This window comes from Anopheles gambiae, chromosome 3, assembly GCF_943734735.2.
Source record: "Anopheles gambiae chromosome 3, idAnoGambNW_F1_1, whole genome shotgun sequence".
NCBI classification, from domain to species: Eukaryota; Metazoa; Arthropoda; class Insecta; order Diptera; family Culicidae; genus Anopheles; species Anopheles gambiae.
In genome coordinates, this window is record NC_064602.1 from 2116622 (window position 1) to 2140751 (window position 24130).

The 24130-nt window shown below is 45.3% G+C and overlaps 2 protein-coding genes across 3 annotated transcripts in view; one reads left to right on the forward strand and one right to left on the reverse strand.

The window, feature by feature from the left end:
* Nucleotides 1-41: 41 nt before the first annotated feature.
* The window catches only part of LOC1278102 (uncharacterized), a 64597-nt gene continuing 40508 nt past the window's right edge, over nucleotides 42-24130 (reverse strand). For both annotated transcript variants that reach the window (XM_061660360.1, XM_061660361.1), the window contains exons 11-12: nucleotides 11616-11691; nucleotides 42-10629 (exon numbers count right to left, since the gene is read on the reverse strand). In XM_061660360.1, coding sequence (XP_061516344.1) covers nucleotides 10395-10629; nucleotides 11616-11691 — 311 coding nt within the window. In that variant the 3' untranslated portion in view covers nucleotides 42-10394. The remainder of the gene's footprint in view (nucleotides 10630-11615; nucleotides 11692-24130) is intronic.
* Nucleotides 22644-23950, forward strand: LOC1278103 (aurora kinase B). The gene is made up of 2 exons (XM_317640.6): nucleotides 22644-23613; nucleotides 23693-23950. Exons 1-2 carry the CDS (start codon nucleotides 22795-22797, stop codon nucleotides 23771-23773), a joined length of 900 nt encoding a protein of 299 aa, XP_317640.4. The 5' UTR covers nucleotides 22644-22794; the 3' UTR covers nucleotides 23774-23950.

Sequence of the window (24130 nt, forward strand, 5' to 3'; positions counted from 1 at the left end):
CTTTTCCTCCCATTCTGCCACTGGCTTTTTCTTTTTTCTTGTGTGTTTAATTCTGCAGTGTGCACCTTCATTCGAATCCATTTTCGAAACCGTGCGTTCGACATCCATAGGGTGAGTAGTAGTGGTTGGTAGTACGGGTAGTGGCCATTAGTAGTAGTAGTAGTTAGTAGTAGTCGTACAAAAAGTGTGGTCTTCAATCCAGATTTCCTGAATCGTTCAATACATAAAATGCAAACCCACATTTGCCACATTTCCCTTCGTTTTGTGCGTGGTTCGCGGTTATGCCTCTGGCTCAGTCAGCTCGTCCGCTTCCTCGAAGCGCGCGTTTTTTTTATATGTAATTTTGTACCGCTACCAAAGCTATATAGGGTTTAATCTACGCTTTCAGGAAATGTGGACTATTCGCTATCAATTTAACTACGCTACGCTACACTTTTGTTCCTACATTTTTTTTTTCCCCCGGTAACTTCCCCAGTCCCTCGCTTCGCGAGGGTTTAACTAATAAAAGCGAGGGAGAACACCAGCAGCGTTAGCAGCAATAGGAACAAGCACGCCACGCATATCATCATTGCCGCGGTCGATTAAGCTACTAAATGTGCGTTGTCCAATGGCAAAAAAGGGAGACAGAGCGGCCACTATCACTGAACAACCGGCGGAAACTTGCCACAAAAATGCATTTTATGCGTTTTGCGCGTGGGATGCGAAAAATGCGCAACAGAGAAATGCGCAGGAAACACGTGGGGTGTATAATTTATCACCCCGCCCTGACACCTGCCTATCGGGGGGGTGGGCATAATCCGGATGGATAAGCATCCACGAACACAATCCGCGTTATCCGCGGGTTGAGCTTTCTTCACACCTTCCCACTTCCCCTTTGGCCACATCGGAAGCTCAGCGAATAACAGGGTTAAAAAAAAAGCCGTTAAAGAACGAACCACACAAAACAGCAAACAACACTGCCTCCGAATGAGGGTGGCGGTGACATTTTACACGGGGCGAAGCCCATTCAAAGTGCAACCGCTGCGTGTTTAATTCGATTCCATTAATGCCCCCAAACACGGATGCAAATGGACGCCAACGCGTACACGTTATGCTGGTTAATGTTGCCGTCTAAAGGGTGAGGAGAGACAGAGAAAGACTTTAAAATTTCCCCCATTAAAGCATACGAAAGCAATGGATGAAAATAATGCAATTGAACATTGGGAACAAACACAAAATTCTTGAAAATACATTCATTCAGAACGATGCAACGCGCTCGCTTGTTATCCTCCCATCACACCCATTTCCCTTTTGTCCGTTGCCATAGCATCATTCCCCGTACTTTTCATTCCACAAAGTAGCCACTAAAATGCAGCCGAGCATGAGGCTGCTGCCCTCGTCCGTCAACTGCATTGTTTGCTTTGCGTTCTTTTCGCGCTTTCTCTCTCTCTCTCTCTCTCTCTCTCTCTCTCTTTCTCTCGTTTTAAGCACATGTTTTTCTTACTGGCGTGAAAAATATTTCCACTGTAATTTCATTCATTTGTTCCATTTTTTTCGTCATACATACACTTTCCCGGATATCGAATCGAATTGTTTGTGCTCGTTATGTGCTGTTTACTTTTTCTCGTTTTCCCCCCTTTCCATTTTCCCACATACGGTGGCTAAAAATGCTACTTTTTTCCACCACACTCCGATTTTTTTGTTGCCGATTTTTGCTTCATTTGCTCCATAACACGGGGTTCACTGTTGCTGATATGTTTATAATGTACACGTGTTCCAGACTGCCTTCCCTTCTCTTCCCTTCTCTTCGCAAATGCAAGCTTATTATTATTATTTGTGCCAAACTTTTCTCTTTTCTTTTTTGCCTTCATGCTTTCTGGTTTCGTTGTATGCATTTTTGCAGCATACAAATATGTTTTTTGTTTCAGTTTTCATGAGCACACTTCCCTTTTTTGTTGCTACTTTTCTCACCTCGGGCGATACATTTATACAGCGATATAGTGCTGCCTATCTCGTCTCGTTTTTTACTCTTTCTTTTTCAACCTTCCGATACATCCTTCCGTCATGGTGCAGTGCCATTTTTTGCCTTTAATTTTCCTCCCGCTTCCTCCCACAAATTGAACAAGTAAAAACGGTAAACGGGCGCGCGCGCCGCCCGTTGTTCCTCTAATTAAACACCGAATACACGTCAGAATGCACATCGTCAGCCGGCACATTTCACACTATTATCGGGTTGATTTTCACCAACGTCTCTTTTGTTTTTTTTTTGTCCGCGTATTTCCCCGCAGCTTTTGGTTATTGTGCCTTTTTGTATATGTTTAAATTATGGGCAATTTCTTCACTTGTTTGCTCACTCGTTTCTTCGTAAATAACATTTAATTGGTCCTATGGTTACGAGAGCATTGTTGTGCCAACGTTCCTCCTTTCCCTTCCCAGCTCACCATTGGCTTCCTCCTCCCCCCCCCCCCCCCCTCATGTACAGTGTGGGAGGAAAAAGCACACTCCCATCCGGTTAGCATTTTCATAGCTGAATTCAATTTTTGGGCCTTTTTTCCCCTCCGGTGGAAAGCATTGCATCGTGATGGATGCACACACCCCGAAAAGTGCATCGGAAATGCATCAAACGGGCTAATTTTGATGCATTATTTGCGCTGGCAGCTGGCGCATGACGGTGCAACCCGGGCTCAATCAGTGTTTGTGGCTTGGGAAATAGTTAATTAAGGACAGTAATTGCAACTAATGTGCTTATTCGCAGTACAGATTAGGTTTGATGTGTTGTGTTGGTGTGGAAATATTCATTTCAAACGGTTGTGGTTGGGTTTTTTTTCTGCAATCAGCTTGCGAGTCAACGATAATGAGACTTATAACCGCTGTTCAAATTTGTACAAGTGCTGCAAAATGGCAATACTGATGCACTATGAAAGCGCATCAAAAATAAATAACCTTAACGCAAATAACGTGCACCGTAGAATAATGCTTTTTCAAACAAACTCAACAATTTTCTGTTTTGATAGTGGAAAATATTACAACAAACACACACACACACACACACACACACACACACACACACACACACACACACACACACACACACACACACACACACACACACACACACACACACACACACACACATTTTTTGTATTTCCATGCATTAATGAAGTGCATTTCAGCTACCGTACTGTGTTTTCCTGCAAAAGCTCTCCAACAAAGCCCACTGCAGCGCGAAAAACTCATCCAACACACAGTCCACCCTTCCCCGTACTGCACGTTGTGTGAAAATTGCAATTCCCTGCACACACTGAGTGATGATTGGAGAGTTTTATTGCGTGTGTTGTTGCCTTGCCCTACGGCCCCACCGCTTTGTTCGCCTTCCCAGAAAGCTAAAAAACAAATGCATCGTGTTGCATGGTAATGAGCGCTCGTGAAGCAGTTCCACGGGCCCATACGCGGCCAGCTTCACCACACACACACACCATGGTGCACACCTCTGTTTTGGCCATTATTTTGGTGAACCTCTACTACGAATTTCCACCCCAGGAAAGCTTCCCGGGCAAGAATATTGGGCAAACAAATTGATAATAAATTTCCCACCCCCGGGTGGTGCGCCGTTCCGATGTTCCGGTGTTTGCATATGGTTTCGGCACTACCCTGCCAGCTTGGAAAAGCCACACGGACGCAAAACCAGACGAACGAACAGCGTCGATGTGTGCAATGTGCAGTTTTATTTCCCGCGTCACGGCTTCCGGGTGCAACAATGAAATTAAACTCCGTTCGAAAGTTCACACACCCGTACTCTGTGTGTGTGTGTGTGTGTTCACCGGATAAGCTTTTCAACAAACATCCGGCGGCGGGGGTGGGGGGGAGTGACAAGGGATCGCGAATTAACGCGGTCCAATAACCGTAGAAGGTTATAATTGAATGTGTGATTTCATTATTTCGTCCTTCGTGTCGCTCTGGGCACAGAAAAGGGAGAGAAAGACTCCGGAGAACGACCCGAACTTTCCAGCTTTTCTTTCAATTCGTTTTCCACATACACACACACACACAATTCCATCGAAATCGGCGAATAATCGAACTGGAACGATGACGATTGCTTTTTATGACGTACGAATCGCCAACGGGATCCCGTCGGGCAACATCGACAACAGCGACTTGTTGTTGAAGCGCCAACCGCCGACCGTCAGCCAACCATCGATGGAGCCATTTTCCCGCGCTACAATGCTTTTCTGATGTTGTGTTATGTATCTGCCTGGTGTTGGGGTGTGGTATTAATGGGTTTTTATTTTATTTTGTCCCTTCTCAACTTTAACCTTCCATGTCGTGTGATTCCATGCGGTCAACCACCAAGGCGCCTCCACCACGTTAATGTCAATTTGGAATTACATCCAATAAATTATGGGCCAATTTTGGTGCGCCAAATGAGCCATTAATAGCAGTTCGGAACCAATCCTGGAAACCCGCTCTATCAAATTGCTTGTAACGAGAGCTTTTTTATTCATTTAAAATGTAAAAGTGAGATTTCAATTTCCCATTTTTTTTTGGTTTTTTTTCTTTCAATTAAATCTCCATTTTTCACATTAACAACTATAATTAAAGCTTTCAAGTGTGTGGGTCGAAACGATCTCCCATGTAATGTACACTTCCGTTCAATTAGACTCATTTAACCCATACGAGCTTCCCGATGGAGACGCCCAGTCAATCTAACTAACCGAGCTTGAGAATGTGTCCTCTTCTGATTGAATTATAAACCACCATATCGCAGTTTTAAGTGACACTGGGCTGTGGAAAATTGCTTCTCCATCTATTAGTAGCTACGGTTCAGTCCCCTTTGCCTTTCACTAACCCACAAGCAAACAATATAGTCTCTTTGTGGGGCTCTATTAAAAAAAGGACAATAAAAGCGATATTTTTATATGCTGTCGCTTTTTTCATCTCAATGTAAAGGGCGAAATCGATTGAGACTGGAATTTTCAATCGAACGCAAGACACGAGACATTCATTGGAGTGTTTTTTGAAAAAAGAAGCTTCTACACCTGCCCGGATCGTACCGCGCTTTCGTCTAGCAGCACCCGATTCAATCCGTTTATGATGCTCATTTTCACCCGCGTTTCGTCTCGTGTAATCGGATAGCAGCTTACATGGAATGGTGGGTGCGGTGCCATCAAATGGCGAGAGCAAATAAAAGCACCCTTGCCTGTGAGCCACCCAGTTTAGCCACCGTGGAATGGCAAACGGTCAAGAATGCCAGTCGTAGAAAACAGAACAGAAGGGGAGGGGTTGGGGGGAAAGGGCCATGGAATACGATCCGAACGACTGTTCAGATTTTGGAGCAGATTCCTCCCATGCGGCACCACCATCACCGCCACCACCTGTTGCTTCCCAAGGGCAGTGGCCAAAGCCGTGACGACGACGGCGACGACAACTCGTTTCGGAAGCTGCGAGAAAAACGTGTCTTTTAAGCTTTCCATCGGTTTATTTTTATACCAGAGCGTGCTTCAATGAATGTGCCCGCCGTCCTTATGGGACAGGTCAACCACTAGACCCAGGGCGCACGTGCTTCAGGTGTCTTTGCACTGTCCCATGGAACACACCACCGAGGGTGGCATTGGGTTTTTACCGTGAATTCCATTCGACTGGTTAAACTAACCGTGAAAATCATAAATATTAACTCAATTGTTACGATTATGTTGTGCCATTCTCTGTTTCGCTCTTTCGCGCGACAATGCACACGCGAAGTGAAGTGGATATTTCGTGCCAGTCCCCTCCCCACTGGTGGTCATTTATACCGCACCGAACTGAGGCACGATTGATAATGGGGGTTTGGATGGTTGGCGATGGATTCGATGTGGTTCATTTGGGGAACTTCTTTTGTTAGCTTCAAGCTATGTTGATGCACACACACGGTGGATGGATGGGAGCAAACACTGTGAAGGAGAAGCCTTTTTGGTTGTGGAGAGATTTCAGCTTCGGTTTGGCTTTGGCCGGGATTTTATTTATCCACGTGTCCAGGCATCATCGGCGGATTTGTTTGTTTAAGTAGGTCAATTGTTTTAATGCGAAATCATCCTGCGAAGGGTGAGTGATGGGTGTATGTGTGCGTACGGAACGGCTTTTCAACTCGATGGGTTTATTATTTGACTGCCAACCCCCGACGAAAAAGCCCGCATGCAATTCAAGCGAGAGGTTCAACTCAGCCAAAAAGCACTCGACACGGATGCGGTTTGTACTTCATTTGCAGCATGCAGTTGCAGGCATTATTTCAACAGGTCAAACACGATCGATAGTCTTTGGTGGGGAGGGGGGGGGGAGAGAATAACACAATGAAATTTGCACCCCTTTTTAAACAGCTGTACAAATTCACAAATTTCGCAAAAAAGGCTTCCAAAAAAGGTTGGCTCGATTTGTATTCAAGTGCGGTGTGTTCATGGGAGTTGCTGCACTCAAATAGTTATTTCTAGCGGAGAAAATCATACCTGTTTTTATCGCTATGATGTCCCCCCCTCCGGCACACAAAAAGCTCCACGCAAGCACACGTGTGACAATGTGAAAACTTTTTTAATTATTCACCCGTTGTTGCTCCCTTTCCTTGCACGAATGAACGAGTTTAATCCATTTTCGAGACACAATACAGGCGACCAACCTACTGGCAGCCAAAATAAAGCCATAAAAAACGCTCGCCACACGCTACACGGTACAGCATCGGTGGAAACTTGTGCATCCTCTATATATATATTGTTAGAAAATAGACAGCCACACGGCCAAGCTTCCGGTTGTTGGGCGTGTGGTGCTTGTTTGCCCGGAATAGTTTTCCATCAACCACCACCCTGCCATAATAATGATGAACCGTTTCGCACGAAACAGCACAAAAGGTGCGGTATGCAGCTGCAGACAAACTATTTCGTGTCATAACCGTCGAAGAGCATCGAGCACAATGTTGTTGCGTGAGCTGGGGGGGGGGGGGGGGGAAATGCATACCCGTAAACTACCACAACATAAGGAACGGGGTCACACAAGGAGCACAGAACGGGTTTGATCCTGGCCAGTAGAGTTTACAATAATCAGCAAAGCGTTACACTTTCCCAGGCCACACCGAACACAGCAATGTGCTTTCGGGCGCTGTCTGCTGTAGCTGTAAAATCTACTCGAGCACAACAACAGACACACAAGCACACAAACAATATTCGACAAGTTTTCATTGTACACGGACGAAAGCTTTGGACGATTACTTTCAATTAAGCTAATTTATTGGTTCGTGTTTTGGTGTGTTTGTCCCCTGCAATGTTGGACCGAAGGGCAGGACCGACTCTGGACTCTACGATTGAAGCCGATTGTCCTCTGCAGAGGGACATGGCGCACGTATCGTGGATTAATTCCCACCCGACGAAGTGGCAGGAATGGATAAGAAAGCACTCCTGAGCGCTGAGCAAATGGTGCGGTGTTGGGCAAATTTGCTGCCAGCAAAGGCGGAAGACAAACGTGAGGTCAATTAAATTGGAATGTAATGAAATTTTGTAAGTAATTGAAGCGTTGGGAATCGTGAATCGTGAGCTTGATTGGTTTTTCTTTTCCTTTTGGGCAGTGGCGTTTGGAATCGATAATTGGTAATGATGAAAAATTGACTCAATTTGGTTTGGCTAGCATTTCAGTGTGGAATTGAGGGAAAGATTATAAACAAAAGAGAAAGCTGCTATTTAATTAATGATTCTAAGCCAATCGTCAGCCCCGATGATTAGGTCACGAGTGGCAAACGGACACACAAAAAAAGAGTTCCAAAGTTTGACGACCCCTTTTGGCTCATCAAAAGCCCCCCCACTCGTGAGCTGATAATTCTTCAAAGTTTAAATTACGGGCTAAAACAACTGACACCAAAAAACCAAAAAAAAAGTCGCAACACTCTCGGATGAAACTTTTGATCGGACCGAAAATGTCAAAGAAAGAATCAGCCGGGAGGATTTCGTTGCTCTTCCGCCGTTATTTTTTTACTAAAAAAACGTATTCTGTCCGCTTCCAGGGCTATGTTCAGGGTTCGCTCTTAGAACACTTTTAATTCAAATTAATCTCATTAATTATGCAATTACTAATCATAACTTAATCCAATGTTGCTTTTGTGCTTCCCAGTGTTTTGTTTTTCTTCTGCCAAGCTGGACAAGAGATCATCCTGACGTGGGGCGCTCAGCAAAGGATGAACGGGATTGGCCGGGTTCTCTTCACATTTTTGAGTAACAAAAAAGGGGCAGGAATAGGATGTAAGTGTATGCAAAGTGAAGCATAATGTAATTCTCATCCGGTCCTCATGTTAGGACGCAATCATCGTTGATCGAAAGGGCAAACCCCGGTTGAACGTCTGCTGGCAAATGATGCGCTCGGGCCGCTGGCGCACTGTCTTACGGGCGATATTTTTATCACTCCACTTACGCCACTGGTGTCCGTTTTATTTGGCCCCAAGGAAATGATTGTCCTTTCATCTTCTCTTGGACACTCTCACACACACACACAAGTGTGACGAGACGGGGCGGATTTTAAGCGTCCAGGAGCCCTGGGAAATCAACGTTTGTCCTGCCGTGCAGGAGTAGAAATTTGTTACACCGGTGCTTGTATAATCCGTCGCTTTTGAAGCCCCACTGTTCCCACTGTCCAGCGCAATGTCCAAGCCAAGGGGACAAGCTTGGTGTACACGCAGCAGACCGAGTGCCGTACAACACACCCGGCTGCCGTGCCAAGTCGTTTGTATTTTAATTAAACCCATTTTCCGTCTTCGTTAGTTGCCCCTTCGGTGGGTGTGTTTTTACATGTTGTAGCTCAAGTGAGTGTGTCTGTTGTGTTCTGCTGTTTCCTATTTTTTTTTGTGTGCGTCGTAGCATCGGATCAAAACGGGAAGCTCACTGTGTTGGTACACAAAAAAGAGTTTACCATCCTTCGGGGCTTTCATCCGGTGGCTGGAGACTTTTATCCTGAGCGCAGCAACACAGCAACCCACTCATAAAGCAGTTGATGGAGAGAAGTGTATACGTGTGTGTGTGTTTTTAGTGCATTTTTTAGAAGAGAGAAGGGTCACTAATGCCAACCACTTGCAGTAGCAGCAGGTGCATCCAATGGGATAGGAACACGTGTTGGTTGGGTTGCTTTATTACCTACTTTGGAGAGGCAAGCAAAAATTCCATTCCATGGTTTCCCCTTTTTTCTATTGTTGCGATGGTTGTATTTATTTAATAAACAATCTCTTTCAGTTGCAAGCTTAAAGCTCATTAAAGCTGCAAATACCAAAACTCCCGGAAGTTATTGAACATAGCGCAATTTTGCATCGCAATCACATTCAAACTCGCCCGCTATTATTATGCCCACCCATTTGGGAGGCTTTAAATTGAACTGTATCCATTGAATTTCAGTGCCCTCGATGATTACATATTCACAAACCATGACACCACAACCATAGATCGAAAAACTACTCCCCTTTTACCCTCTTACCCCCTTTGCGGGTGCATTTATGTATATCCATGCCATGCTTAATCACCTTGGGTTGGTGTTTTAATTAGCTTTTCCACCGAAATTCCACCGGACACCGCTCGATGCACGCTCTCCCACACCGCGGACACCGCGGGGAAAATGCAATGGGCTTCTGGGAAGGGATTTTTTTTGGTTCGGTCGCTTCATTACTGTCTGTGCCCCAGCCCCGGGGAGGAGGGCTGTCATTGGCGGTGCATAATAATTCCTGCACGCTTTTGCACAATTTTAAGCCATTTCTCATTTGCGCCGCTACTTATTAACACGCTACCGGTGGGGAGGAGAGAGACAGAGGGGAGGCGTTTGGGAAGGCATGGGGAAATCCAGTACACACTAATCTACGGTAGTAGTAGCAGTACACATGCCGAGGGAGTCGAGGGAAGAGATGGCGACGGTCTAATAAATGGTCTATAGCGTGTTTTCTCTTCCTTTTTCTCTCTCTCTTTTTCTCTCCGTACTGTACTGGGATGCAACCATGTTCTAGAGGGAATCTCCTACACGTTATCTGAGCTCTAATATGCAGCAGAATGAATAATAATGTATACATAATTTTTCCACCTCAAAAACAAAAGCTTCCAGCCCCGTTTTTCATTCCAGTCTTCCTTGAACGAAGACGCTTATTAAATGTTCCATTTTTTTCACTCGCCGCACACCTTGAAGGTGCATTCTTTCTCGCTACCGTTCTTAACCGGTTTTTATCATCTACTTGGGAATGCTTGAAGGAGCAGCTTACCTTTGGGAACCTTTTTCTACACGTGTCTCCCTTGCAAAAAGGCATTTCAATAGGATTTTCCTCGCATTTGAAAACATTTTCCTAACCAGTCCACCAGTATTGGCACCACTGCAAAATATCACCCGTGACGCGTTCATTCACCGGAAGTTCCGTGGGTCGCCGTGGGTGGGACATCCCATTAACTGTTAGTGGAGCAGTTCGCGTGCTCCTCCGGTCGCACCACCGGGGGAATTTCCTCGTACGGCCGAACGCCGGACAGGCGCTGATTCTCGCGCACCTTTTCCACCTCCTCGAACACCCGCAGCAAGTTCCGGCCGGCCAGCTTTTCCAGCTCCTCCAGCGTCCAGCCATCGCCCAGCAGCTCGGCAAACAGGCGTGGATAGCTCGAAACGTCCTCCAGATCGTGGGGTGTGCTATTTGGGAGGGAATGAAGAAGAGAGAGAGAAAAAAACACACAAAAAGGACAAAGAAAATTTATCGATGTGTGTTACAGTTAGGTGGTGCTGTTTTTTGTCGCTTGGGTGCGTGTTTTTTAGTGTTGTTGTTGGAAAGGGCGCTTTTCATTGTGTGTTTTTAAGGAGGCTGTAAATTCAAAGCGAAAGAAACCCCGAAAGAAAAGTAAAAGCAACAAATCTCGCACGATCTTCGCATGAAAACCCCGACCGTCCCGAAGAAAGTGGCCCATTAAGCCGCGACATACGAGGCGTTGAGACACACCGTAATCATATTTTCTTCGCATTTTGGCATTCTTTTTTTTCACTGTTTTTATGAGATGGGATGGAAAGGCTGTATCGCAAAAAAAAAAGAAAGACGGAAAGAGTTTTTGCCAACAGTCATTAAACGAACGCCGCGCCGAATGGTGCGTGAATCTTCTCCTCGGCGTCGGGGGAAAACGATGGGCGAGGGGTCAATTTACGAGCTCTCTCCGGCTTTAGTTTTCGTCGAGGGACACCAGAATGGAATCACTTTTTTATTTGCTCGCTTGAGAGAAGAAGAAAAAAACTAGAAAACTGCATCCTTCACACTCAAACGACAAGATGGCTAAATGATGAAGGAAGGCCGAGCGACCGCCTTGGTGTTTTTTTTCTCCCTCTCGCCGTCCCGGAGTGGTCTTCAACGTTTTGGGTCCTTGAGCTTTTTATAGTGTGTCTATTGCTGTTTTAGTGCGCTGTTTTTATGGCGCAACCGGAAGCCTCTGGCAAAGATTTGGGTGTGTGTGTGTGTGTATGTATGTCGTTTGCTCGTCACTTGCGGAGCTAATGAATGGTCGCGGCTTAATAAGCCGCTTTCGAGGCGTTTGAGTTTATCTCTCGAGGGCGACCAAACAAGATTAGTTTTACGAATATTTCGGAACGTTTGAAATTGAGCAAAAAAAAGCGCTATTTACATGTACACTTACAAATTAATTCCATCATAGCCGGCACCTAATCCAACGTGGTCTACGCCAGCGATTCGTCTGATGTGATTTATGTGTGCTGAAACGAGAAGATAAAAAGCTTTTTTTTTAAAATATACCAAAACTCACACAATTCGGGGAAATAGAAACTCATTTCAGTAATGCAGTGCAGCTTCATTGTGTGTAATTTGTAATCAAAAACACACAAAGTCACAACCAGCACGCAGCCGCTGGAAGCGGACATAGTAGTAGTGGTAGTCTTTGGCAAACGACACCCACGAGACCATCGACAGCAAACGACATTCCAACGCAAAGGCCAAAACGCACCAGCACCATTCATCATTCCATTCCAACGGCATCGACACTATCAACGGCTGGCCGACACTTCCCATTTGCTGGTACGGTGCTCCTGAGCCATACAATACCGGCTTCGTTTATGAAAAGCTGGTCAACCGAGACCCGTTATGCACGGTCAGACATTTCCGAACGAACAAAAGCTCCCCCAACCTCCGACCAAGCAGTAAATGGCAAAAACCAGGCCACCGGGCTACTAAAGCATGAACACACAGTAGTCGATGCCTTTTCAATGACCAGTCGGAGTGCATTCGAAGTGACATTCTTCCGATTGCTGTCGACCACACCAGGGCCAAGGACCAACCAGACAGCGTGTGGTTGGTTTTTGCTTCTTCATTTTTGGTGAACATTTTTTTGAAGGCGAAGAGGAGACAAGACAACTTCGCACCATTTTCACTTTGAAGTGAATTTTGAGAATGGGGAGGAAAACCCCCCACAAAACCAAAAGGACCGTGTACGTGTACGTGGTGAGGAATGGAAGCAAACCGACTTGCCCCATACGATGCCGACCCGCGTCTCGACAGGAAAGTGGCAGCCTTTAGCACATTGGCGATGCATCACTAATCGAAAGTGCACCGGGAAATGTGTGTGCAAATACACACACTCAAGAGTGCTCGAGAGACAGCGAGAAAGCACAAAAAACGTGCCAGCAACTCGAGCTAGGTCATATAAGCACGGCAACTTGCCGACAGCTACAAGGGGCCACTACAGAGAGAGCGAAAGAGTGCGCCCGTGTGATCTAACAAGAAAGACCGGGGAAAAGTGCCACTGAGAGTGGCACGATTCGCGCGTTCGACAAGCAGGAATGAAACCAAAACGCGTCTCCCGACGACCGATTGTGCAACCGACAGCGGAAGCAAATTGTGAACGATATTATAAACCAAGCCAGAAGAATTGTGCCCGTATTTAGGAGCGGCCCAGGCAACTACAGAACGAATAACGATGTAAGAAGGTTGTCTGTTGAGTCGGGATAAGCGAATGCTGGAACTGGAAGGTACAGAAGCACTGCACGGAGACACACACATTGCCATCGAATGGAAATGCGTTCCTTTCACCTACCGACAACACCATCACCAGCGCAGCACAGTGCTCGAGTGGAAAACATTTTCTTTTGCCTGCGCTTCTTTACAGCTCGGTAAGCATCAAGTGAGCGTCGTTCTGCCATCAGGCCAAACGGAACTGTGGCTGTTGTGTGTGTGTGTGTGTGTGCTCGATGTTTTGCCAACGTTTTCCCTTCCACCCCAACTGCACAATGCTTATGCAGGCTGCTTTTTGCGCAACCTCAACCGGTGGCACGTGCAGTACTAAGGGGAAGAAGCTCTTAAAGAGACGACGACCCGGGTGGAAAACCCGTGTGTACTCAAACCACCATACCCATTGCCTGGTTCCTTATTTTCCACCAATTTTCCGAGTGTGGTTTCTGGCTTTCATGGAGCGATAAGTTTTACGATGCAACACCACCACCACCACCACCACCACAGGAGCTGCAGGACGTTTGTTGCACGTGGTGAGGTAATTATGTTTTGTGCCTCGGTGTACAAAAGCAACAGGAGCGTGGTTGAAGAGCCAAAAAAAACGGATAGGTAAGGGCAATAAAATTGTGCATCAGCTAGTCGGTTTTTTGCTGTTGTTGTTTGTTTGTTTGCTCATTTCGATGTTTTCCCGGTGCGCGCTTGAGATGATTTAGTGGGGCGCACTTTGGCTGGAAAGGTGATTAGTTTGTTTCATTAAAACTTTACGCGTGTTGAAACCAGGATGGGAAGATGCACTCTATTACCGTATGTTGAAGGATTTGAACAGGCGTTGAACGGGTATATTGTGTACATAAAGTGTTTTAATATTTAAATGTTCGTTTTCAACCAAACCCCTGAAGCAACGAAAAGTATTTTTTACACAAATTTCACTCCTTTTCCCTTGCCGAAAAGCGTGATTTATTCCACACCGCTTATCTGCTTGCTGCTTCAGCGCACAAGCAAAATGGAAGCTTTTTTAAACAGTGCAAAAACCATTGCCAGTGAATTCCGTTTCCCTTATTGTGTATATAATAAAGTACAACATTCTGTACAAAATAATGTAGCAAACCAGCCTGACGAATGTTCGTTGTTCTCTTTTTGCATTCACTTTTCCACTCCAATGACAATCCTTTTTCCATCCCCCAATCCCCCCAGCGAAAGGTGTGATTTGCCGGGGATGTTCAAAAAAGAAGCTTCTCAACCTTGCGGTGTTGCGTCTAAATGTGCTGTTGCTTTCCGCTTGCTTATGCACCACCGGACGGACAGTCGGACCGAGGACCACCGCAGCTGCTGGGACTACTGGTGGGATAAGGGACATGTTTAACCGCATGAATATGCATATAACCTTCCATCGATAAATGTCACTTCGGAAGATGTATTAGCTTGTTGCTCTGCTCCGTAAGGGAGAAGAGTGGACGTACAAGCACAGGAAAAAAAAGGTGCCACAATGAATGTTCCAAGAAGAGGTTGTCCTTCTTGGCACTGGCATCCTTGGTGTGTGTGTGTGTGTGGGATTGCTTTCACAGGCCATTAAAGACGAGTTGGCAGCGGTGGCGGATTTAAAGAGCACTTTAAATGAAGCTAAGCAATGAATAATGAACGAAAAGGGTGGATGGAACGAGACGCTCTAACGTGTCTTTTTTGTAATGCGTTTCGATTGACTTAAAGTGAAAGTCATAAATGAGGATAAATTTTGAAAATAAATCCGAAAAAATGTCCCCTAACAAAACCGACAACTCAATCCATCCAACGACAACCAACGAACAGATACTTCAAACTCCAAACTTTCGTCCAGCAGCATTTCAGCAGCTTAAAAATCACAGAAAATCGACGAAATCCATCCCGCCCGCCTGTCCATCCCGCCCATCGGCACCGTTTTATTGGAATAAAGTTTGAGCAAATTAAATTTTCATTGCATAAAAAATTCAAATTTCCTCTCTCTCGCTCACCACGTTGCTACACAGCTCGTTCAGGCTCGTTGCAGCTTCCGATGGTTGAAAAATTGTCGTCTTCCAGCCATTCCCAAACGGTGGTTGCCCCGTCAACGGCAACGCCATTCAGTTGGTTTTTTTTGGTGAGTAAACCTACTCGTCGAGTGAAAGTTTCCTATGTACGAGTGCAGATAAATACAGAGGTAAAATGGTAAAAGTATGGAAAGGAGAAAGGAACAGCTCTTGTACCTTTTGCTGCATCTTTTGCCACTGCTGCCACTTTATGCGCCGTGCTCTTTCCCTTTAGGGGTAGAAAAGCTAGGAGCTGCATGCCAACCAAACACTCACCGGAGGCTAGCGGTGGAAAGTTGGCGTGAAAATTGCGATACTTCTAGCCTCCAGTTCCCCCAATGGTAGCTCTCCTGCATGCACTGTGTGGTGCATCCACCGCTGAGTCTTTTGTGCTTGTCACAAAACTAAAGTTTGTGTTGCAGTGTTGTGTTGCGCTAAACCCGAGCCAAGCCGAGGCGTTGGGAGGTACATGCCGAAACGAAACGCAAACGAAACGACAAACCTTTTGGGCCAGGTGACGACAGCGGGATTGTGTGTTCGGGAAGTTGGAATCAGAATATACTGAAATCTATAGTTTTTTTTTTTCGTTTTCGACTAAAACGAAAATTCATTGGGTGCGATCGAGAAAGGGAGTGGTGCATACTGGTGCATCGTTTTCGTTTCGGAGGGCCCATGAATAATGCAATGCTGTATCGAGGAGGGGCGTACGATGCGTTTAGCATACTCGATGGCGAATGTGTAACGCGTACAAAGGTGTGTGGGAATAAATATTTTAACAAATATTATTCACTGCACGAACGGTGCATATGTTTTCTCCTTTCGCCCGTTTGTGAGCGTGTTTGTGTGCATGAATAAAAGCCAACACAAATGAAATGCTCTCTAATGACATAAAAGCAAAAGTGCTTTGAGCAACTTTGCATTAAATCCCCGAAATTATTGTCCTCGATTTCATTTCCGCCACTTGGAATACGAAATGAAATAATAATGATTATCATTACGGACTGCGACACGCTTCAAATCACTTCAAAAGACACACAACGCCGAAACGGCCTCGGCCGATGCGATGGTCCTAAAATGCGATAAAAGTTAAAATCCAGCCGATCGCGGTGGAAACTCGAAAGGAGCGGGAGAAAAAAGGCAAAAAGTGCCAATTCCACAATTCCTAAGAAATTTAATTCCTCACCCAATTAACGGAAATAATGCGCATCTCCCTCCGACTCTCCGTTGGCAGGCGGATTTAAGCATTTGTCTTTGGAGCGCTGCTGCAAAAGTGATGGCGATGATGCCGAGCGGAAGAAAATATAAAACACAGCCAGCCAGCCAGCCAGCGATAAAAATCACTTTGCTAAATATTCTGCTTCCGGCGACGGAAGTCGGAATGCTCGGGCTCGTGGAATTTGGGCCGCGCTCGTGGAATCGGTGCCAGAACGCATCCCAATAATTTGATATCGGGACGAATAAATCTAAATTTAACTTTTAATTCAGTTATCAAAACAAATTATCACACTTTGCTTCCATTGCTTGCCTTTTCGTACGTCTCCTGGGTGGGAGGTGTGTGTGCGATGGATTTTGCCTTCGGGCGAATGTATTTTCTCATTTGGTGGTAAGATTTTCCGTGGGACTGCTAGCAGCTGCCTCTGGGAGAAGGAGGAATGCAAACGTTTGCCTGCTTTTTGAATGTTTCCAATTCCTGCTCGGTGCTGTACAATATCTTGGAGGGAGGAATTCATAAAGTTGTACTGCTTTTTTAACGATTCCAGTGGTGGTGGTGGTGGTGGTGGGAACAATTTGTCAGAAAAATTTTAAAACCCCTACCGAAGGCACACAGGGAAGATATAAATGTGTCGTTTTGTTAACATTCCTCCCCCAAACACACATTCCACCAATGCCAGTCACCACGAGAAGAAAGGTCATAAAATTTTAATTAAACGACACATCATTTTAGAACATTTCATTTGCATTCCTGGCATCGTTCGGCCGCTGGGTGGGAGAGCGCTTTTTTGCTTTGATTTGGAAAGCTTTTTGTCGCTTCACCAGTACATCAACAACCGAATAGAAATAACAAAAAATCCATCACCGTCTCTGGGTGGTATGTTTCATGTTCCAGGGTATTTCAATGCTCCCAATGTGTTCCTTTTATGTTTGTGTGTGTTTTTGTCTAGTATCGTTAAACGAAAGAAGAAAAAACACATTTAAAAACGGAAGCAAGGTTGGTGGAAAAAAGCACCCAGCATGTGGCTCAATGACTCCCCTTTTTTCCTTTGAGGGAAGATGTGGTTCCCCTTACGGGTAGAAACATGCTTAAATCCTGCAAAGAGGCAGCTTCAATGAGAACCCCTCATAGCGCTATAATTACTGGATGAATTGTCGACCCAACCGCTCTCTTCCAGCTGGGTGATGCAAAAGAATGCCCTTTCCAATCTCGAGCCATCACAAGAAGTCACGACCGGAGGAGACCCTCCAAAAAGGGAGGCTCTTCATCTGGTGAATGGGAAGCAATCTACAAATTCTTGCATGTCCACTGCACAAAGCATGAGCAAAACTGGCGGAAAGCTTGTCACACGACCCGGCATGGAGTGGCCTGGTAATTTGCTGTTGGAAAGCTTTGAACGAGAGAGCGTGCAGCATGTAACAGCGCTGTAAGGGCAGTTAATCGTTTACAGGTGCAAGTGCTTAATTTTGATGATATTAAAACGGATAAAGCGAGCATTATTAGACGAAGCTTTAAACGAGTTAAAATGAATGATCGTCAGAGAGGGGCCGAAGCGGAGGTTAAATGTTTTATAGCAGACCTACATCCATCTGGCATGGCTTGAAGGAAAAAAACATTACAACATCAAGATTTGCATCCAATTGGAAATTCCTGTTCTTGGAAGGCTGCTGGCTTTATTCTACATTTTATTCGTGCAAGCTTTTTGTGCCATTTTATACGCATTTTTGCCATTCCACACACTACAATGTAAGGAGCGTCAGCTTTGAAAGGAGCTTTTTATTGGGATACTTTTTCAAACGCTCGTAGACTACCATTGGTAGTGCGGCTGAGGGCATTGCAAGAACCACCTACCAATGTGGAACAATTTTTCTATTCCACGAAACCCGGTTCACGCAAAGTACTTCAGCTGCATGGAGCGTGTGTTTTACGATTGAATTGATATATTCTGGGAAATTGTTTACTACACGTGTACAACAAGCTTTAATGCCGAACAAAACGGCTGCTTAGAAGCAAATACCGTCTGATATGCTTTAAGCTGTATTAATGCTGGCTATGAGCGTGTTGCCGAGCTAATATGGAAAGGAATTATGCCAGCAACGATAATCGCTCGAGTGCAATCATGCTTGTCGCAATGTGCGTTTCAACTCACTGGGTGTCGTCATGTTACGCTTTTGAGCTTCTGAAAGTTCTGAAATTTGGAACAATTTCGCACCCTTCAAAAGTGACACAGCTGATGTGACCGGATGTTGCGACGGTGGTTTAATGTACCAAAAAAATGGCACTTCCTTCAACGTTTCAGACGTCCACGTGTCAGACGCGCAGAGTTATCCGGCTGATGTGGGTTGCGCTATTTCTGAGGTTCTTCTCAGTAAATACGCTCACCGCTACACCGCCATCCTTTGCCGATACCGGATGTGGTTTTTAGGCTAGCGAAAGTGTCACTTATCTGGTGGCATACGGCGACGCAAACACTATGCAAAGAAGCACACCGCTCAAAACTTTAAATCGGTTTTATATGCTAAACAGTCTTCGAGCGGTGAAGTTGAGTGTGTCAAGTAGAGGCCCTTTTTGCTCCATGATGTCGTTGTGTTTGAATATAAGCCCGTTTTTTGCTAGTATCGATTAACGTTATTCGGTCAGTGTAGTTTTTCAAGGTTTGGTGAGGAAAACAAAGCATGAAAATGTGTGCGATAAGGTCGTTTTGTGCTAAACTGTTCTCGTTAAGACTGTTTCTTTCTTGTCCTAAGGAAAGAAAGCTATTAGAGAAGGAATAAAAGATACGATCTGAGAGAAATTCAGTTTTACTTATTTGCATATTTTTTATCCAGAGGCATAACTGTGGCTGATTTAATTGACTTAACGAAGATAAACTGATATAATTAAGGTTTGTTTGTTTATACTTTTATACTTTTATATTTTATTGGTCGTTTTCTTCTTCTATTCTAACGATCAATTCAAAATATTCCACCAAACACTGTGCCGCTGTAAAATGAACAGCTATCAGACAGATCCAGAGTGACCAGAAATACCGATTTATCTGTATTCCTACCGATTTTTTATATGCCTACCGATTCACAGATGACCGCCCTAAAACTTCCGATTTTCCATTTATCCTACCGAAAATCACAGATATTTGATTTTTCAGTCGTTTAAGTTTAATCTGTGGCGCTTGGGATGCTATTTCAAGGATTGTTAACCACTTTTGTTACTTAACGCGCTGATGCACGTTTGTTTGCCTGGCACTTTTTATCCGTTAAAATTTAATGTTCATAATAAGTAGAAAATGTCAGTTGCGTGGATTCCGAAAATTTCTCGTCAAAGAAAGTCATTTAAATTTGAATTTGAATCTCGCTGTCGGCGGTTAAAGCTTACCCGACAGACAAAGAGAATGAAATTTTCAGGCGAGGGGAAGGTAGAAACACACGGTGGGGGTCCGGCCCAAGATCGGATCCGAAGTCCGTTGTTTTGGGCTGATAATTAATGAATGGCGGATGGAGCGCTACCACAGGGAGAATGTGCTCTCTTGCTCATTCTTCTTCTTCATTTGGCACAACAGTCAATGCCGGTCAAGGCCTGCCTGTACCCACTAGTGAAGTGGGCTTGGCTTTCAGTGACTTATTGGTACCATAGTCCAGGATAGTCAGTCCTACCTATGGGGGTCGGTCTATTCGGGGCTTGAACCCACGACGGGCATGTTATTAAGTCGTTCGAGTTGACGACTGTACCACCAGACCGGCGCTCTCTTGCATGCCTTTAAAATACACGAGGCGCTCTCACTGAAAAGAACGCTCGCTCGCGCTGTTTCATTGTATTTTCCTCATACCCCTTCCTTTCCGTTTCTTCCCGAACAAGCTGCACTAGTGCAAGCGAGACACCGATACTACCATGCCGCTGCGAGAAAACCAAACTGAGCGCGCAGGCTGAAAGTGAACGCACACATTCACACATGTGTAATTGTGTGAGTGCAAAAACTGTGTGGAAACCAAAACACGCTCGCGGCTCTGCGTAATTCCGTGTATTTCCAACCGTCTCCCCCTGTTTCTACATGCCCCTCGTCTGAAAGTCGCACACTTTTTCATTCTCTTTGCTAGCAGGATAATCATTAAAATAATTGATTAAATTTAAATTGTTGCGTTCTTAACAGTGCTCCTGTCGAAATCTGCCAATATAATCTGGCCACACTGGTCCGCAGGTCAGGCGAGCTTTTTGGCGGCCACCGTCGCAAAACCGTCGCAAAACGTCAAAACCGGCGTCGCATGTACTGCAAACCGACGTCGCCAGCGAGCGAAACTCGCAACGATTTCGAGGCGCTGGCGACGGTCGTTTTTGACGTTTTGCGACGGTTGACCTTTCGAGCGAGCTTTTGCCCTGCGGGCCAGTGTGGCCAGATTATATTGGCCGATTTCGGCAGGAGCTCTGTTGAAAACGCAACCATTTAACCAAAGTGAGTGTATATATCAGGTGGGCTTATGGTGTTCTTTCTCACCAATACATCGACACACAATTTGACGGTTTGCTCCATAACAAAATCTAGTATGCCTTGAAGATTAAACAAAATCTCGCAGAAATTGTATGTGGTTTTGCTCAGGCGTAGCACGAAGAAAGAAGCCAAAAAAACCTACGCGACGGCCGAACTGGATAAAAATGATGATCTGAAGATTACTGGATAACAACCCAAGTTCCACAAATCCACTAAACGACCTCTAAACGGCTTCTAAACGACTCAAGTTCTCTACCTAAACGGAATATAGAAAGACTTCGTTTAGCAGACGGCAAACGACGCATGCATTCTAAAAATAGCGAAAAAGCTGGTGGCGCTCTCTGTTGGTGGGATACCCCAACCAGTTGAGCTTCATCGCTTGCAGGAGAGCTGTCTCATTTCCTCTGTACTGTTGTATGGTTTCGTATTGAAGTTATGCATCGCTAGAACTAGAACGGCGATACGATTGTTTAAATACTAAACTCCAACGGAAACCACCAGCACTGAAGCAAGTGAGATTTGAGTAATGTTCGTTGGTGTTGATACCCACGTATCTGACCACGCGACCATTCATATAGATTTTTGCTCAGAAAGTTAGAAGGCTATATAGGTCATGATAAGATGAAACTTGTCGAAACACATTGCAAGAAAAGGATAGCAATATAATGATGAGTTGTAATACGCCATCTATTGATCAAACCGATGAAGCTGTGGAGCTTTCATTTTTTTTCTATAGTAATATCTTAGACATATGACCACGATGCGGCCACTGTGCTTCGTGTGTCAAACTTGATCATGACCGCTGTCATGATCATCGTGCGCGCGGCAATGAACAATAAACGTCATTCGTTTACGGATCGTCGTACCGGCAACATCTTCAGTCTTCTTCTGTGTCGGTTTATTTCTTCTGCCTTTATTCTTCTACCTTCGGATTGAGCTCAGTTTGAGTTCATCGGTTGATTGAATTAATTCAAATTAATTCTAATCATTACACTATGGATATTCAATTTTCCAGTCGTTTAAGCTTAATCTGTGGCGCTTGGGAGGAGTCAAAAATTTTTGATTTCGTTGGACGCCCCATCCGATTTTATCTGTCAAACTAAATGTGTGGTGTTTTGTAGGAACAATCTCAACTTAATTTTTCATAATCGTTTTATTATTAAAATCATCCCAATAATCGCACAGAGCTCCTGCCGAAATCTGCCAATATAATCTGGCCACACTGGCTCGCAGGGCAAAAGCTCGCTCGAAAGGTTAATAACCGTCGCAAAACGTCAAAAACGACCGTCGCCAGCGCCTCGAAATCGTTGCGAGTTTCGCTCGCTGGCGACGTCGGTTTGCAGTACATGCGACGCCGGTTTTGACGTTTTGCGACGGTTTTGCGACGGTGGCCGCCAAAAGCTCGCCTTGCCCTGTGGGCAAAGTGACCAGAAATACCGATGTATATATATTTGGGTTTGAAGGAAAAAATCTCAATTTTTTGTAATCATTGAACGATGAAACTCAGCCAAGCTATCAAATCAATCTAAATAATCCAGCGAAAATCAAATTACAGCACGTACGATAAAATCGTATCCAATGGAGCACTGCAGTGGCCCTAAGCGGTCGCGTGCAGCCCCAAGAAAAAGAACTTGCCACCACTGAGAAAAAAGAATGAGCATCTTAGTCATTCTTTGGTTTAGAATTCCTAGTACCATTTTCAGATCAACACTTCAGAAAGACCTTCATTTGTGTAACCGCTGAACCAAATCTAATCCATATCCTAAGTAAAGGATGCATATTCTTTTGAAATGGAACTCTAATTTTGCGCATTAGTACCCCCCCCCCCTCCCATCACGCTTAACACTTCTTTCACTTCTTTCAACTTGAGTTAAGTTTCGAGTTTTAACCTACCGAAAACTACCGATAAAACTTTGATGCGCCTACCGAAAACCGCCAAAATAATCTGGCCACACTGGACAGCAGCTGTCAAATTACCTGTTCAAAAAACTGCGCGATCAACCGCCATAACTGAACCAAACAGCAAGCGGCAAGGCGACCACAACAGTAGTCCACACGAAAAATCCATAATTGTAATTATTATCAGTGGTTAATTGTGTAAAACAAATCAACACCAACCATGGATGATGATGTGTTCGCCACGGACGGTGATGTAAATGCCCATTCGGAGGTAGTGCTGCAAACGATCAAAATGATGCAGCATCCGGCTTACGAGAATCCGTACGAGTGGTCCACGGACGATTTCGAGGTGGGGCGTGCGCTGGGTCGAGGCAAGTTCGGGCGCGTCTATCTCGCCCGCGAACGGGAAACCGGCTTCATGGTCGCGATGAAGGTGATGTTCAAATCGCAGCTGACCAAATGGCACGTCGAGAAGCAGCTGCTGCGCGAGATCGAAATCCAGTCGCGCCTCAAACATCCGCACATTCTGCGGCTGTACACCTGGTTCCACGACGATCGACGCATCTATCTGGCCCTCGAGCTGGCTGCACAGGGCGAGCTGTACAAGCATCTGAAGGCGGCACCGAAGGGCCGGTTCGATGAGCGGCGGTCCGCCCGGTACATATCGCAGGTGGCCGATGCGCTCAACTACTGCCACGCGAACAACGTGATTCACCGTGACCTCAAGCCGGAAAACATTCTGCTCACGGACGAGGACAACATCAAGCTGGCCGATTTCGGCTGGTCCGCTCACACCAACTCGAACAAGCGCAAAACGATGTGCGGCACGCTGGATTATCTGCCACCGGAGATGGTGGACGGGAAGATGTACGACGATTCGGTCGACCAGTGGTGCTTGGGCATCCTGTGCTACGAGTTTCTGGTCGGCAATCCGCCGTTCGAGTCACAGACGACCCAAACCACGTACGACAAGATCCGGCGGCTGGACATCGTATATCCGCGGCACATGACCGCGGGTGCGATTAATCTCATCTCAAAGGTATGATTTACGAGCGGCTGGGTGGGGAGCATTGGGTGGCGTGTGAATGGTTTATTGAAATGTCTTATCGTTTTTGCAGCTGCTGCGCATTCCGAGCAGCTCCCGGATCACGCTGCGAGACGTCATGAACCATCCGTGGGTGGTGCAGATGAAGAAGTAAATGCAGCGGACGGACACCATTTGGTACCATTATATGTAAGCGCTTTTTACACTGAACTGGACAGTATGTGTGTTATGATAGGTCAAATCGGAAAGCATTAGTTCGTGGTATTGGAGGTGGTAGCTTAAGCTTTTTAAATAATTAACTTCATTAGCTCATTAGCTTGATTGGTAAAAACATTCCTTTGTTGAACAGTTAACCCCCCTTCCCAAAGATATCACATGTGGACAATTCAAATCCGTATTATCTTGTAATGCGCATAACAGATTGCATTTCGCTTCTATTATGATTGCAAGGGAATTGGAAACCATTTCCCACTAGGGCCAGTACCCATTGTACTGATTGTACCGTAGGATG